Source organism: Symphodus melops, assembly GCF_947650265.1.
Source record: "Symphodus melops genome assembly, chromosome: 2".
Taxonomy (NCBI): Eukaryota; Metazoa; Chordata; class Actinopteri; order Labriformes; family Labridae; genus Symphodus; species Symphodus melops.
The window spans coordinates 2381398-2395880 of record NC_136692.1 but is presented as its reverse complement, the minus strand read 5'-3'; the positions used below and the strand labels follow the sequence as shown (position 1 = coordinate 2395880).

At 46.5% G+C, this 14483-nt stretch overlaps 1 protein-coding gene across 1 annotated transcript in view; it reads left to right on the top strand.

Annotated features, from left to right (window-relative positions):
* The window catches only part of stx8 (syntaxin 8), a 38604-nt gene extending 24488 nt beyond the window's left edge, over nucleotides 1-14116 (top strand). Inside the window, exons 7-8 of the mRNA XM_079338370.1 lie at nucleotides 5886-5987; nucleotides 13450-14116. Coding sequence (XP_079194496.1) covers nucleotides 5886-5987; nucleotides 13450-13514 — 167 coding nt within the window. The 3' untranslated portion in view covers nucleotides 13515-14116. The remainder of the gene's footprint in view (nucleotides 1-5885; nucleotides 5988-13449) is intronic.
* The last annotated feature ends 367 nt before the right edge of the window (nucleotides 14117-14483 follow it).

Below are 14483 nucleotides of genomic sequence, written 5' to 3'. Positions count from 1 at the left end.
CTCAATTTATGTGCTTTTCTTTGACGTGTGCTCTTCTCAAATGGAGGTTCAACATTTGGTAAAGCATTCATCAGCTGGTCGTTCTTTTCAGTGTCTGTCATGTTCGATGATCGATCTCGGGGGGCAAAACGTAGCGAGGTGAGGGAGGTGAAACTGTCCGTGGACTCACAGCCGGTTTCAGTTTCAAATTGGCACACAAATGTTTGGGATTAAGACCGGAAAAAAGCCGAGGCCTCGGATCTAACGGCAATCAAAGTGGAGAGGGTCGCAGCTTATTTATTCCTTTTTAAAGGTCCTTAAAGTTCAATGTATTCGTAGTAACAAACCGTGTCCCAGTGGCTCTCTTCTTACGTTCATCGTACGTTTTATTCGGCGCGAGTTGCAACGTGACAGCACCCTGAAATGAAAAGTCCTCGGTCTTCTCACAGCTGTCCGTACTCTGTCGGCTTCACATTATCCATCTGGACTCGTTCAGTCACATTGATTCCAAGGTTCACAATGACGTTGCCATCTCAAAGTTTTCCTTGAAAAGGCCCGTGTTGCCCCACAGAGCGAACAAACAGGACTTCTTTTCCGCCGTTGGCAGATATGGACGTGGTGCAAGCTGCATATAGCAAGACATCAATCAACACTCGGCAAGACGCCCCCCGTGTAAGAGAGGGAATTTCTAATGATGGAGTAAAGGATAACCCCAGTGTGTTGACCGGTGGAGCCTGTCAGTCTGTTTGGGGGGGAGTCACAGATTCAAAGGGGGCTTTTTTTGGGGGGGGGGGATTGGTGTCCAACAGTGAGACTAATTTATGCACATGTGGCCGATCACTTCAGAAGAGCCAGATGTTGAGATGGGTGAATTGTGTGCATGGAGATACGTTCACATCAGTTCAGAGTGAGACAGGAGCTGAGATGCTAAAGAAGACAAACGGCGTGGAGTGTAAGACGCCCGCCTGGATTATTGGATCACATGCAAGACAACCTTACAGGCGTGGACGCACTAAGGACGCCTCGGTGCGGACGCAATCTGGGACGCATTTGTCCACATTTTTTAAATTGTGCAACTGCAGAGGCGCTGCTTTGTCAACTGGAAAGCGGGCAATTGCTCGGGGCTCCAGACCAGAAGGGGGCACTAGAGGCAGATCAAAGCAGCGACCCATAATGTGCACATTTTGAACCTCCCTGACGGCGCCCCATCTGAACGCAATTCACTCTCGTTTCCGTGCTGAACGCTGGTCGGAGGGCTCCCTTGATTATTGATTATTTTAAGAATCACGTTTTTTTTTTCACACGTCCACAAAACTCCTTAAATACCAACATTTCTTGCAGTGATGATATTAATAATAATAGTTGGCGTTCCTATTTCTGTAATTCACACAGACGTCTCTCGCTCTCAAAGTATTTTTCGATGTTAACGATCGTAACAGAGATCGTATTATTTTGAAATACGGAGTATGAAAAGTATTGACGATCTTGTTTTGTTTAGAGGCTCATCTTTTCCGTAGATGGAAAATTCTCGCTTCAGTACTTTTTTTTTTTTTTTTTCTTGGCCGACATTCAAATGATTTGTTGGGTTTTGCGCACTTTAAAACTTGCAAAAGTCTTTGAGGTTTTTCAGTTAAACGTCCCCTAATCTTCGCTCTCCACGGAGCCTCGGGGTGAGTTTGTTTACAATAAGCAGCCAAGAGCAGGAGGAGGGGGAAAAAAAAAAAAAGAGCGAATTTGAAAGAAACTCTTCCAAGACTGTGCAACTTCTTGTAAATAACATAATTGCCCTGAGTTGTATCATCACGCTGAGCGCCTTTGTGTGTGCCAAGTGAAGTTCCAGTTACATCCAGAGATGTGTGTTTTAGTTGGCATCAAAGCAACTCTCTCTCCGTTACACCAGGGCCAACTGGTAACCGTTGTGGTCGGACCCCCGCCCCCTTCCCCTCCTTGCATTACAAGAAGGGGTACAAGAGGAGGTTTGATTTGATCTATCTTTCCTCCCCTCTTTCTTCCTTTCCTCAGGAGAAATCATCTCCTGAATAAGAACAACAACATTAGCTCCACTGAGTCGGATGGTGTTTAAATTCGATGAGAGAAAAACAAGCATTTTCTCTGTGCGCCATGCCCGCCTGGGAACCAGTCCCACAATAACACACACAGTTAATACAGCACATCCTGGATCCACGCTGGGGTGTCAGTGTTTAGGGCAGTGCCGCCACCACATGCACGCACACACACACACACACACACACACACAGATCGTCTGTAGCCTCTCTGAAGATGAGTCAGCGTATCTGAGGTTTGGAGCGGATCTAGATCTGGGATGTGGGAATTTAATCATTAAAATAGCGGCCGTCTTCCCCCCATGCTCCTGCGTGTGAGTGTCATATTTGTCTGTCTGACTTGAATTAGCCTTTCAAATGTGTTGATTTTCTTTGAGTTTAGTTTGAAGGCCACATTCAAGAGTTTTAATTAATGTAAAGGCCAATAAAGATCGGTAAAGTTGTCCTGATAGCATCTTCACTGCTTTTTTTACATCCCTGGACTCGGACAGGAAGTCAGACAAGAGAGCGCACATACCTTCTGGTTAGTTTCAAAATAAAACACAATATATGGACTCACAGTGTATCCAGTCATGTTATCAACATTACATCAAAACAGGCGCAGAATGAAACCGCCAATCAACCCCAGGAAGTCAAAGCGACAGCCTGTTAGCATGTAGTGGTCTTTGTTCCCGCGTGATCTTGTAGTTCTCCTGGGATCTTGTGCGTCCTGCTGCTTCGTTGCGCTACAATTCAGGAGCAGACAGAGGGGTAGGACATGCGGCGTTGGACAGAGGAACAGCACGGCGTGCAAACGGATCTAAGTGGGAAACACCAGTGAGCTCTGCTGAAGTGGAATCACTTCGTCCTCTAAGTACAGTAGGTTGTAACCAGTGAGACTTCTTATGAACCAGTGAGTTGATCCCTTTTAAAGGCTTGAAGGTAGACGCGCCAAAAAAGAAGAAGGGACACGTCGTCCATTGTGCCAGTCCCCCGTCTGCAGCTGTCATACAGGGAAGCAAAAGCTCCAAAAAGGAAACGGAGAATTATGCTGTGAGGAACATGACTGGATCACAGGTCGAATTCAAAGAGCCTGCTGGGAAAAAGCTTGCATCCTCGTAGCTTTAGCTTCAGGTCGTGTCCCTCCACCTTGACATAGTTGAGAATTCATCATTAAGTTGAGATCTCTTCATCGCAGGCCAAAGCTGATTTAAGAAAACTTGGCAGCAGCAAACCAAAAACCTCCTTTATGACTAGTTTGAGTTTCTCGCTCACGAACCGTTGGGTCGCCTGCCAGTGAGGGAAGAGTTTCTTCCTTCCAAATTGTTGCCTGATGCGTAGATGATGATGTGGGAGTCTCCTGGGACTCTGCACACACGGCGCTCTCACGTCTAGAATCGCCTCGTCATTGCCCCCTTCACACCCCGGACCTCCAAAACTTGACAGGCTTTACGATACTTTCTTTGAGTTAATCCTGCAACTTACTCATCTCATGTCGGCCAAATCACAGACGGAACTCCAAATGTGGCTAATGCTAAAGACCGTTTTGCTAACAAAAGGGAAATGCTGCAGACGACCCTGAGCACTCACCTGTGGGAATTTAATTTCTATAAGACTCGGATCATTTTAACATACAGAACCATCAAAGCCGTCTTTATCCGTCTGTGGACCGGGGAGTCCGTTGGACTTGGCTCTGTGCTGTGGAGGAGTCTGGTTTCCCACTCCAGTAAAACATTTATCAGAGGACGATGTGCGTCTGGGAACAACTTCCTTTTCCTCAGCTGGACCTTGGATTTGTTTTAGCGTCAGCTTTTGATGTTCCACCAACAATGTTTTTAAAGTTCTTGGACTGGACTTTTATCATCAAAGTGGGAGCAGAAACTCGAGTCCTCGAGCAAGAAAGGTGAAACATGCAGGAATGAATACCCACTAAAATACTGACAACACGCTTTAAAGAAGTTTGGACGTTGGCATCAAAAGGTCGGATGAGATCTGAAATTCAATATCAATCAATCCGGTGGAAAACTACTGTCCTGAGGTCTGACGAGTCCAAATAGGACTCTTTCTTTGGATTCCCTTGACACCTCTTCTTGGGTTAAAGAGCAGCTTTATAATCACATCTGCATCTGCAGATTGTAGGGGGGCTGTATCAGTGCACATGGACCATATACACAGTCTTTGCTGCCAAATAGACAACTACTTTTTTCAGGGAAGGCCCAAATGTCAAACCCCATCCTGGGAGAATCTGGGTGGTAAACAGACCTTCCTAAAGTCCCGACACGTCATCCTCTGCAAGTGTTTGGAACGCCCTGAAATGCCCAATTAGATAAAGAACAATCAGAACTTTTCAATAGCTGAAACCCTTTTTAAAACCCAGTTACACCATTTAGTCTCCTCAGCTCCCAAAAGATCAGACGTTGGAACAGATAACACGACCCATCTCTTTTTGAAATGTGTTGATGGGACACATCATCTTCCAAAGACAATGAAATATCTTAGTTTCAACATTTAAAATGTTGTGTTAGGGTGTTATTTTTTAATCTAATCACATTTTGTTTGATTTACATTTTGATAAAATACTCGATTGTCCTCCAGTGGGATATTAGTTCTCACAGTTGGAACGCTCGAAGAAAACAAACAAACGCAGGTCGACACTTAAACCAAAGGAGGTCAGCGTGGAAGACTGTGTCGGGCTTCAGAGTCCTGTATGTCCGACCCGATGGTCGATCAGAACCGAGTGGATGGAGCGGGTCAGACGGGTCCTGGGCTCTGTCGATGAGCTGTGAGAGGTTTCAGTGATTTTTCGATGTGTTTGTGATTGTTAACAGTGAGCATGTTGAAGAAACCACCACTCCACGTCTATATTATCTGTAACAGATACTAACTCCACCGATACAAGAATTTGGGAGTCTTCCAACAGTTATCAGTTTTTGTTGTCGGGCCAAACCTCTGAAGATGCCATGTCAACACAGTGGCTTAGCGCTAACAAATCAAACAGGCTTCCATCTGGACGACCTTCAAGTCAGGAACCCCCGACTCAAGGATCCTATCCACTGAGCCAAACTCACACACACACACACACACACACACACTCTTTCATTGGACGCCCATGCACAGTCCCTGAAGTCTGGGCTTGCGTCTTTAAAAGCCATGAACAATAAAGGCCTGATTAAATCCAGAATGGATTCAGGAAGTAGTGAAACCATTTGAAAGCACGAGGAGTGCTTTCACACAACCCGCTCCTTCAATAATCAGCACTCCAGCGCTTGGCAGCCTTTTGTCTTTTCAAAGAGTTGACTGCTCCACAGGCCTGCACAACCTGTCACTTTTTCATTTCTTTTACTACCATAACAGACTGGGAGGTCTCGAATGCATGAAGACTGACTCAGTCAGGAGCTTTTTCTTTTTTTTTTTTCCTTTTTTAAATACTTGATTTTTTTCCAAATGTGACAAAATGGAAAAACTTACAAATCAATAACATCAAGTCTTCGGTCTAAATTCACATGTCCTGGTTATGTCAACCATCTCACTTCTGAAATAATAAAATAAACTATAAATAAAACAACAATTAAACAACCAAAGAGTAAACAAAAACCCCGCTGCTCATAGTTAAGCTCTGGTTTAACATGATAACATGTCACTGAGTTGAAGTAAATAGGAAACAAGGAGTTCATGTTGGATAAACAGTCAGGTTTGATTTCTTATTTCTGATTTATTCAAACATGTTTGATTGAGAGATTCTAACAATGAAATGTAACTAATAATAAATATACATGAGGAATAAAGAGGAGCTTATGAAAAGGCAGATTCCATCTTTACGAAGCACCGCTGACCTTTTCTGTCTCTCTTTGTCTCTTTTATCAGAAATCATAGACGACCTTTCACATCTCGTGGACAAGACGGACGACAGGATCCGAAATGAGACGCGGCGGGTGAAGCTGGTGGAGACGAAGTCGGCCTCCTGTGGTGAGTTCCCCGTGTTCACCCTCACGGACCAGCACCTTTGTTTTCACTTTCAAGATGTGTTTTTGGGGGCTTTGTTAGACAGGACAGTAGATAGACCAGGAGTCCTTCTTTGAGGACGGTCGCCTCCTCACATGGGGCGCGACCTAACCTAAAGAGATCATCAACTGGAATCCCCCCCCCCCCCCCCAAGTTTCCCACCCGGCCCCCAGACTCTTCAAGATTTCAGAAAATGTGAGACGGACAAAACATGTTGAAGGTACAGCTGTAAAAGCAAACTCAAAAACACACACACACACATTTTTATATATATATATATATATATATATATATATATATATATATATGTTGCTCTGCACATCAAATGAAATATAAAGGAGTCCAGACGTGTGACATCAGACTCGACAGCTGTCAGGAGGGTGTGCAAGCGTACTTCAAAGTCCGGCCCCCACAGTGTCTGGCCCATGTACAGATTCAGTTGAGGACCACCGCACTGGGCCATCTGCGCCCCACCTTGCTCTGTTATAAGGAACCAACATGAGACAGTAAACGTTTGACCTCGTCAAGACCGCCGTCCACTGTCGTAAAATTAACGCTGCCGAGTCCAGAAAGTCCCAAAATGATGACCTCCCTGCAGTCTGACTGCCTCAGTATCTTCAGACCCTTGTTTTGGGGTTTTTTTAAAGAAGAGAGTAATGTCCTCTGTGAGTGACGTTGTGTTCGTGGGTTCAAGCCAATCTGTGGAATGTGGCTGCTCGCCTGTTTCACCGGGCTGAGTTTGCCCAGCGAAACGCCACACAGCATTGCTATAGCAAAGGCTGCATTGTTGTGCACGGAGACCCGGCTAACAGGCGGTCACTGATGGAGACGGTGACCCCCCCCCCCTCCCTCCCCAGAATGCTTCATTCTGTCGGCCGTGTCCCCATGGTGCCAGAGCGCGAGTTTGTTTGAAGATCCCAGAGCTCATATTGTGTTGGAATCAAAACTCTTTTCTTTCTTTCTTTCTTTCTTTTTTTTTTTTTTGTTTAACTTCCTCTCTTCGCTCCTCCCCTTCGCTCAGTCGCTTCCAGGCTGGAGAATATTTACGGAGCGTGTGCTGTCCTGTGTGCACCTGCATACCACGCATCAACGCTGTCCACCGTGCACAAGTGTCAGCCTCAACGTCTGCAACTGTATTTGTACAGTATGATCTTCTTACAGTGTGTGTGTGTGTGTGTGTGTGTGTGTCACTGTCAATGGAAAATTCCCCCCATGCTCGTCTTCACTCACCTCAGTGCTCTCTCTCTCTCTTTTCCATTCCTCTCTGTCATCCCCCCCCCCCCCCCGTTCGTCTCCTCGGTTGTTTGACACTCGTCTTTGTGTCAAGCAGAGAAAGAATTGAAAATACGACATGCCACGAATTGTTCCGAAAGCTTTCCCTCTTTCTCCATGGCAGCGTGTTTATAATTCCTCGGCTGTAGGGCTTTATTCATTTTTGAAGCCGCCTCTCGACCAAAGCCGGCGTTTGGTGTTATGTCTCAGCCGAGTCCTTGTAAAGCTTACAAACGTCTGCTTGTGACAGGCGGCAGCATACTTAGCGTAACTATCGGGAGCATCTGAGGGTTTTTTTTTCTCTTCAAACACACGGAGAAACATTTCCTGAAATGTAAACGACAATGTTCGCTATGGAACGGACAACATTAATCATGTGACGCTTGCACTTTAATTTTTTTAATGAGTCAAAATGTTTTGATTAAAGAAATACACCGGAGATCCTAAAAGTTGGAGCATGAGGAAGCTGAAGGGTCGTCTCATCAAAAGAGAACCAATCAGGGACGACATCAGGAAACTTTGCCCCCAAACCCACCCTGCACATCTGCTATAACCACGCCTCCATTATGCAAAAAAAAAAACCTTTATAATCTAAAATAAGTCCATAATACTTGAATTTCCCTTGGGATCAATAAAGTATCTATCTATCTATCTATCTATCTATCTATCTATCTATCTATCTATCTATCTATCTATCTATCTATCTATCTATCTATCTATCTATCTATCTATCTATCTATCTATCTATCTATCTATCTATCTATCTATCTATCTATCTATCTATCTATCTATCTATCTATCTATCTATCTATCTATCTATCTATCTATCTATCTATCTATCTATCTATCTATCTATCTATCTATCTATCTATCTATCTATCTATCTATCTATCTATCTATCTATCTATCTATCTATCTATCTATCTATCTATCTATCTATCTATCTATCTATCTATCTATCTATCTATCTATCTATCTATCTAATCTAATATTATATTCCACGTTAACTTGTTGCAGAAAGCTGCTGAAACTAGGATCAATGTTGGAGATGCTTTTGAAACATGGAGAGAGGTTAGAACGCAGAAAGCTTTACAGACCCATGCAGAGCTGGCTAAACACTGAAGCTACAGTGTCCACCACATGCAGAGCTGGCTAAACACTGAAGCTACAGTGTCCACCACATGCAGAGCTGGCTAAACACTGAAGCTACAGTGTCCACCACATGCAGAGCTGGCTAAACACTGAAGCTACAGTGTCCACCACATGCAGAGCTGGCTAAACACTGAAGCTACAGTGTCCACCACATGCAGAGCTGGCTAAACACTGAAGCTACAGTGTCCCACCACATGCAGAGCTGGCTAAACACTGAAGCTACAGTGTCCACCACATGCAGAGCTGGCTAAACACTGAAGCTACACTGTGCACCACATGCAGAGCTGTGTGTGGGGGGGGGGTCATTGCTCCGTATTGCTCCTTGCTCCCTCTAATGCTCATTTAACAAGCTAAGCCTGATTCACAGAGTCGTTAGCACTTGTTTTAGACGTTGTTGGGAATTTAGGAGTGGAGCCTTTGACTTTGGTCGGATTAGCGTGGCAGATTAGTTTTCAGGCACCAAAGGGTCTCTTGGAGAGAGGCGTGAGCTCGTCCTTCTGAGCTGAGGCGTCGCCGGCAGGCAGCGTGGGTGCTGGAGCGGCCCCCCCCCTCTGAACAGAGCTAATCCTCCGTTTGTGGAGGGGCCACTTGTGCAAACCCGTGAATCCTGCAGGTGCTCGGCATCTCGAGTGGGTTCTGTGTGGGACTGGAGGGGAGGTCCGAGGAGACGGTGGGTGAGGGGCAGCTTCTCACAGGGTTGGAAAACGCACTCGTTGTGATCGATACGATGGTGAACTATTTCAACTCTGACTCTTATTCCTCTTTTGTCCTTCACAGTTCTGGATTAAAAAAAACGAGTTTCTGAAAGTAATACACGCTGCTAATGATGTTCCCACATCTGAGATTCCTCTTAACGCCTGAAAAGTTTCATGAAACTTGCCTTGAAAAATCTATAAATATTTTAAACCCCCTTTTTTTTTTCACATCTCGTGTTTGCCAGGGTTTCTGCCAGAGCAATTTAGCTGGAGTTAATGTGCTCACGCCACAGAAACGGCACGGTGGTGCACATGGTTTGAACAGCTGAGTACCAGACATTTTAATCTCATTCAGATTACCTCAACGAGCTCGTTTATTGGCACGCTGGTGAGTTTGAACTCCATCGCTGGAGGAGAGAAGTCCTGCTCACGCTAGAGGGGGAAACAAACGATTTGCTTCTTGTACTTTTTTTTTTTTTTTTTTTTTTACGGTGTGGAAGAATCTCCTCGTCACTTTTGTGACAGCTGAAAAAAAGAGCCCAGAAAAATGAGGCTTTTATTTTCCCCTGAAGTGTAAAAACTGAATCTTTAAAGGATGAATGGAATAATGATCGAAAACAAGACGAAGAAGAAGAAGAAGTGAGGGTTCGTTTTGGGCCTTTATTTCGAGATAGGACGATGGATAGAGGACGATATTGTGGAGAGAGAGGAGGAGGGAGGGGGGGGGACAACATGCCGCAGGTCGGATTCAAACCCACGGCGTTCTCAGAGGACCACAGCCTCCGTACACGTCTCTCCTCACAGCATCAACAAGTCTGTGATTATCCAACACATTAAACACCCTGTTAAATTATCAGATCAGATCCTTTTATTGACGGGAGCCAATCAGAGAGGAGCTTCAGGGACCGTTAGCGTCGCACTAACCTCGTTAACATAAAACTCGTTCCTTTTTCTTCAAAGGTCATCGTCCTCGTCCTCTGTGGTCCGAGGAGACGCAGGGTTCAGAGGTTGTCTCCGTGTGTCCCAGGCTCTCGCCAATTATTCCTTTTTTCTCTCTGATTTGTCTTACTGATGCGTCTGAAAATTGCTAAAATGGGATGAACCCAGACTCTGCCCCCCCCCCCTTCCAAAAAAAAAAAAAAAAACCTCCTGGGTGGTCAGCCGACACCGACTATCTCCCTCCGCATCAGTGTCACAGCGCCGGCCTAATCTATCTGGCAAGCAAACGACATGATTGTCATGAGTGTCTTTGGGACTGTGAGGGTCAGCAGAGGCCTGTTTGGTTACTGAGGCAGGGGGGGCGGGGGGGGGCGGGGGGTGAAGGTCAGCACAGGGGTCTAACGTGGCTTCATGACTGACTGTTATTTGACACGAGGGGGTGTGAGAGTTTTTCACCACGCTAACATATGCACATGTTTTACAGCTCAGCCTTTCACTGCTGTCAGACGTTTGGATCAAACTCTCATGTTTGGGTTCTGCTTCGATGTCTTTTACACTCAAACAAAGATGATTGCTGGAAACTTGTGTGTGTGTGTGTGTGTGTGTGTGTGTGTGTGTGTATTTACTTAAAGTTTGGGGCTTTTTAAAGAGCCATCAAAAACGCTCTTCTAACGTGTGTTTCTACTCTGACATTTATGTTCTGCTCACACGTGGAAGGTATCAGGAGGCAAACATCCCTCCTGAGAAATTTAGAAAACTGAAGTTCCAAGAGTGGCCACTAGAGGCTGGCTCCCACAGAAACTCAATCCCCCCATTAGGCCCCGTGTTAAAACGGCCGGATTCAAGGCAGGATTAAAGATGGCTACGACCTCCTTCTGTTTTAGTTTCTGTTGCAAACTGTCCAGTTATTTCACACCGATTGGTTCGTTTGCTCTGGTCTGACTCGCTACACGCTACTGTGTTCACTCTGGGACATTTATAGACAGGTCATAACGTGCCACATGCAATGGAAAAGCTCTCTGATTGGTCCACATTTCACTGCAGCAAAGACTGCTTCACTCCTGCTCACCCAAAAGACACGTTCTGGTTTCCAAATGAACCGACTGATTTCCACGCTGGGACTGGCATTCATCGTTGTTTTCTTCTGTGCACCTCCTCGTGAGTCCACCATTCATCGTGCTGCACAAGTGGTGGCGAAAAGGCTTACAATCCTACCCATGATGCACTGCACGACTGGCTACGTTAGCTGGTTTAATCCAAAAACATGATCGTATTTCTTACTTCTAACGAACCGGCCCAAAAAGCAGACGGAGACATTTCTGTTTCAGTCGGCTAGTTTGGTCTGTTTGCTCCTTTTTAGAGTTCATTTCAACTGTCCGCTTCACAGCAACCGGCGCTAACTTAGCAAACGGCCTCGAGTTTGTTTTAACTGAACTCAAACACGATGGGAAGAACATGCACGACTTGGTCCCATCTGATAAAAACAAATAGATGTTAATGAGTGAATGAAAAAAGATGGCAGTCAGGACAGAAGGAGGCGAAGTGGTAGAAAGAGACATGTGGACCCTTAAAAAGCCGCATCCCGGCAGAGCTGCCACATATTTCATCAGACCGCCACAACCACCACGACCACCGCAAGCAATTAGTTCAGCATGGCTTATAGCTCTTCCCCTGTGGGAAAGACGACCAATTAGGCGGCGGCGGCGGCGGAGGAGGAGGAGAGCGCGGGTGGAGAGAGCCAAAGAATGAGAGAAATGTAAACCCAAAGTGAAAGGCTGAGGGAACATACATGAGGCGAGGGGAGCGGGGGGGCGGGGGGGGCGGGGGGGGGCGGGAATCCGTCCTTGGAGGAAAGTCTTCTGATGGGTTGATGCTCCAAACTGTTCAGCAGCCACTCTAAAACAACAAACACACACACACACACACACACACACACACACACACACACACACACACACACACACACACACACACACACACACACACACACACGGCTTTTTAAACTCTCCTCTCCAGAAAGACAAATCTTTCAATCCATCATCTATTGAAATGATTCATATTCAATAAACAGTGATGGTAAATTTTCCCTAAAGACGTTTTATCTTTTTCCAAAGGAGCAGAGTTCCCGTCGTGGATTCTTGCACACTTTTTTTCCCTGGGTGGTGGCTACAATAAAACGTGTCATATTTTCAGGTCCTCGGGGGGGTTTTAGCGCTTTGATGAAGTGCGAGTGAGCGTTTGCACATTTTTCTCTGCTTCCATGGTATCAGTGAAAAACAATGATTACCCTCTCAAAGCACAATCAGAAACACATGCCTATCACAGTGTGCAATCTGCAGCAATAAAGCCTTTTTGTGGCCGTCGAACGCATGTAAATTGCATTAAGTCATCAAGAGGGAAACGGTGATCCGCTGTGAGGGCAGACTCACCCCGACTCTCCTCACATCAAGGCCTTTGAAAACTCATGCTGAGGTATGCAGGCTCCTTAACTCTTCCAAGTCTGTTCCCCTGTGTCTGCTCCCTGCCCTTCCTCCTCCTCCCCCTGCTCCTCATCCTCTTCCTCCTCCTCTTCCTCCCCCCTGCTCCTACTCCTCCTCCTCCTCTTCCCCCTCTTCCCTCCCCCTTCTCCTCCTCCTCCTCTTCCTCCCTCCCCCTCCTCCTCCTGCTCTTCCTCCCTCCTCCTCTTCCTCCCCCCCGCTCCTACTCCTCCTCTTCCTCCTCCTCTTCCCCCTCCCCCTCCTCCTCCTGCTCTTCCTCCCTCCTCCTCCTCTTCCACCTCCTCCTCCCCCCCTGCTTCTCCTCCTCTTCCCCCTCCTCCTCTTCCTCGTCTTCCCCCTCCTCCTCCTGCTCTTCCTCCCTCCCCCTCCTCCTGCTCTTCCTCCCTCCTCCTCCTCCCCCCCGCTCCTCTTCCTCCTCCCCCCTTCTCCTCCTCCCTCTTCCTACTCCTCTCTCCTCCCTCCTCCTCCTCCCCCTCCTCCTCTTCCACCTCCTCCTCCCCCCCTGCTCCTCCTACTCCTCTTCCTCCCCCTCCTCTTCCTCGTCTTCCTCCTCCTCCCCCTCTTCTTCCTCCTCCTCCTCCTCCTCCTCCTCCTCCGTGAGTCAGTCTCACATCAGGTTTGGAGTCCTCAGCTGCTCCACAGTTACGTTTTCAGTGATTCTGCTCCTGAATGCTCTGGATCTGATTGGACCAGAGAAGGTAGGCGGGGCTTTGAAGGCCGCTTTGGACGCCCCTGGGTTTGAGATATGAGAGCAGTGATCAGGTCAACAGGTGTTGCAGCGATGGAAGCAGGGTGGTGGGCGGGCGGGCGGGCGGGCGGGCGGGACAATCGCTCTGCGGGACTCTTTACACCTGTCCTCTCCTCCCTCAGGTATGATGGTGGTGATCGTCCTGCTCCTCATAGCCATCGTCGTGATCGGTGTGTGGCCGGTGTAGCTGAAGAGACGTCACCTTGGTGCAGAATCCTACTTTTAAAGCCTGGTGCACATGTACAGACATTAATTTAAACCTTCACTGTATTCCCTCTCTTCACGTCGGCGCGGAGGTTGTTGATGATTTCCCGACCAAGGCGGCGTGAAGAAGTCCTTTTAGCCGCAAGCTGACGTCAACGATCATTCACTGGCTGCGTGAAACTTCTGTCTTCTTTATAGATGTCATTAAACTGAACGTGTATGAATGGAAGAAACCCTCAGAACAATGTTTTGATCCTGGACCGTGTTGAAAGTTGAGCCAGCGTTTGGACCTCCCGCAGGCAGCAGGAGCTCGCCCCTCATAAGTCTGACTGTGGCCTGTCTGAGCCTCACGCTGCCAACAGTCATTCTGCAAGCTCGGCAATATTCTCACTCACTTATATTTAGCCGTGCATTACTGTAGAAGCTGTAATGTTATCATTTGTCTTCAGATTTTACAATGTTTATAGAGTCGCTCTCAGCCAGAACAAGCAGCGCTGGCTGTGTGACGAACACGCCTCTCCTCTCCTTCGCTGTAAATCAGCCCGACTCGTGATTTCTAATAAAGATCATTTCTAGTTCAAAGTCCCTGGACTCGTGTCTGTCTGCTTTAACACTCACTCATTACTCTGCTGAATCACACCATGTTTGGCTCAGATTAAACTGTAACAGGCAAGCACCACTTCTTTATTTTTTTTTTAAGTCTTCTGCTCAAACAGGCCGTTTGGAGATTTGCAGGCTGTGATAAAGCACATAAATATATTGGACATCTACAAAGTCAATTCAGGCGCAGATCATACAAAATGATAAGCTGTTTTCTGAATCCATTCCCATAGTTTATAAATCCATTGACGCAGTTTAATAAAAGTAAACTGCGAGTATTTACACTCTGAGGGGACAGATTAGAAATGAAAAATCTGTGGTCTTGGATTGGCCAAACAGATTTAATATTTTT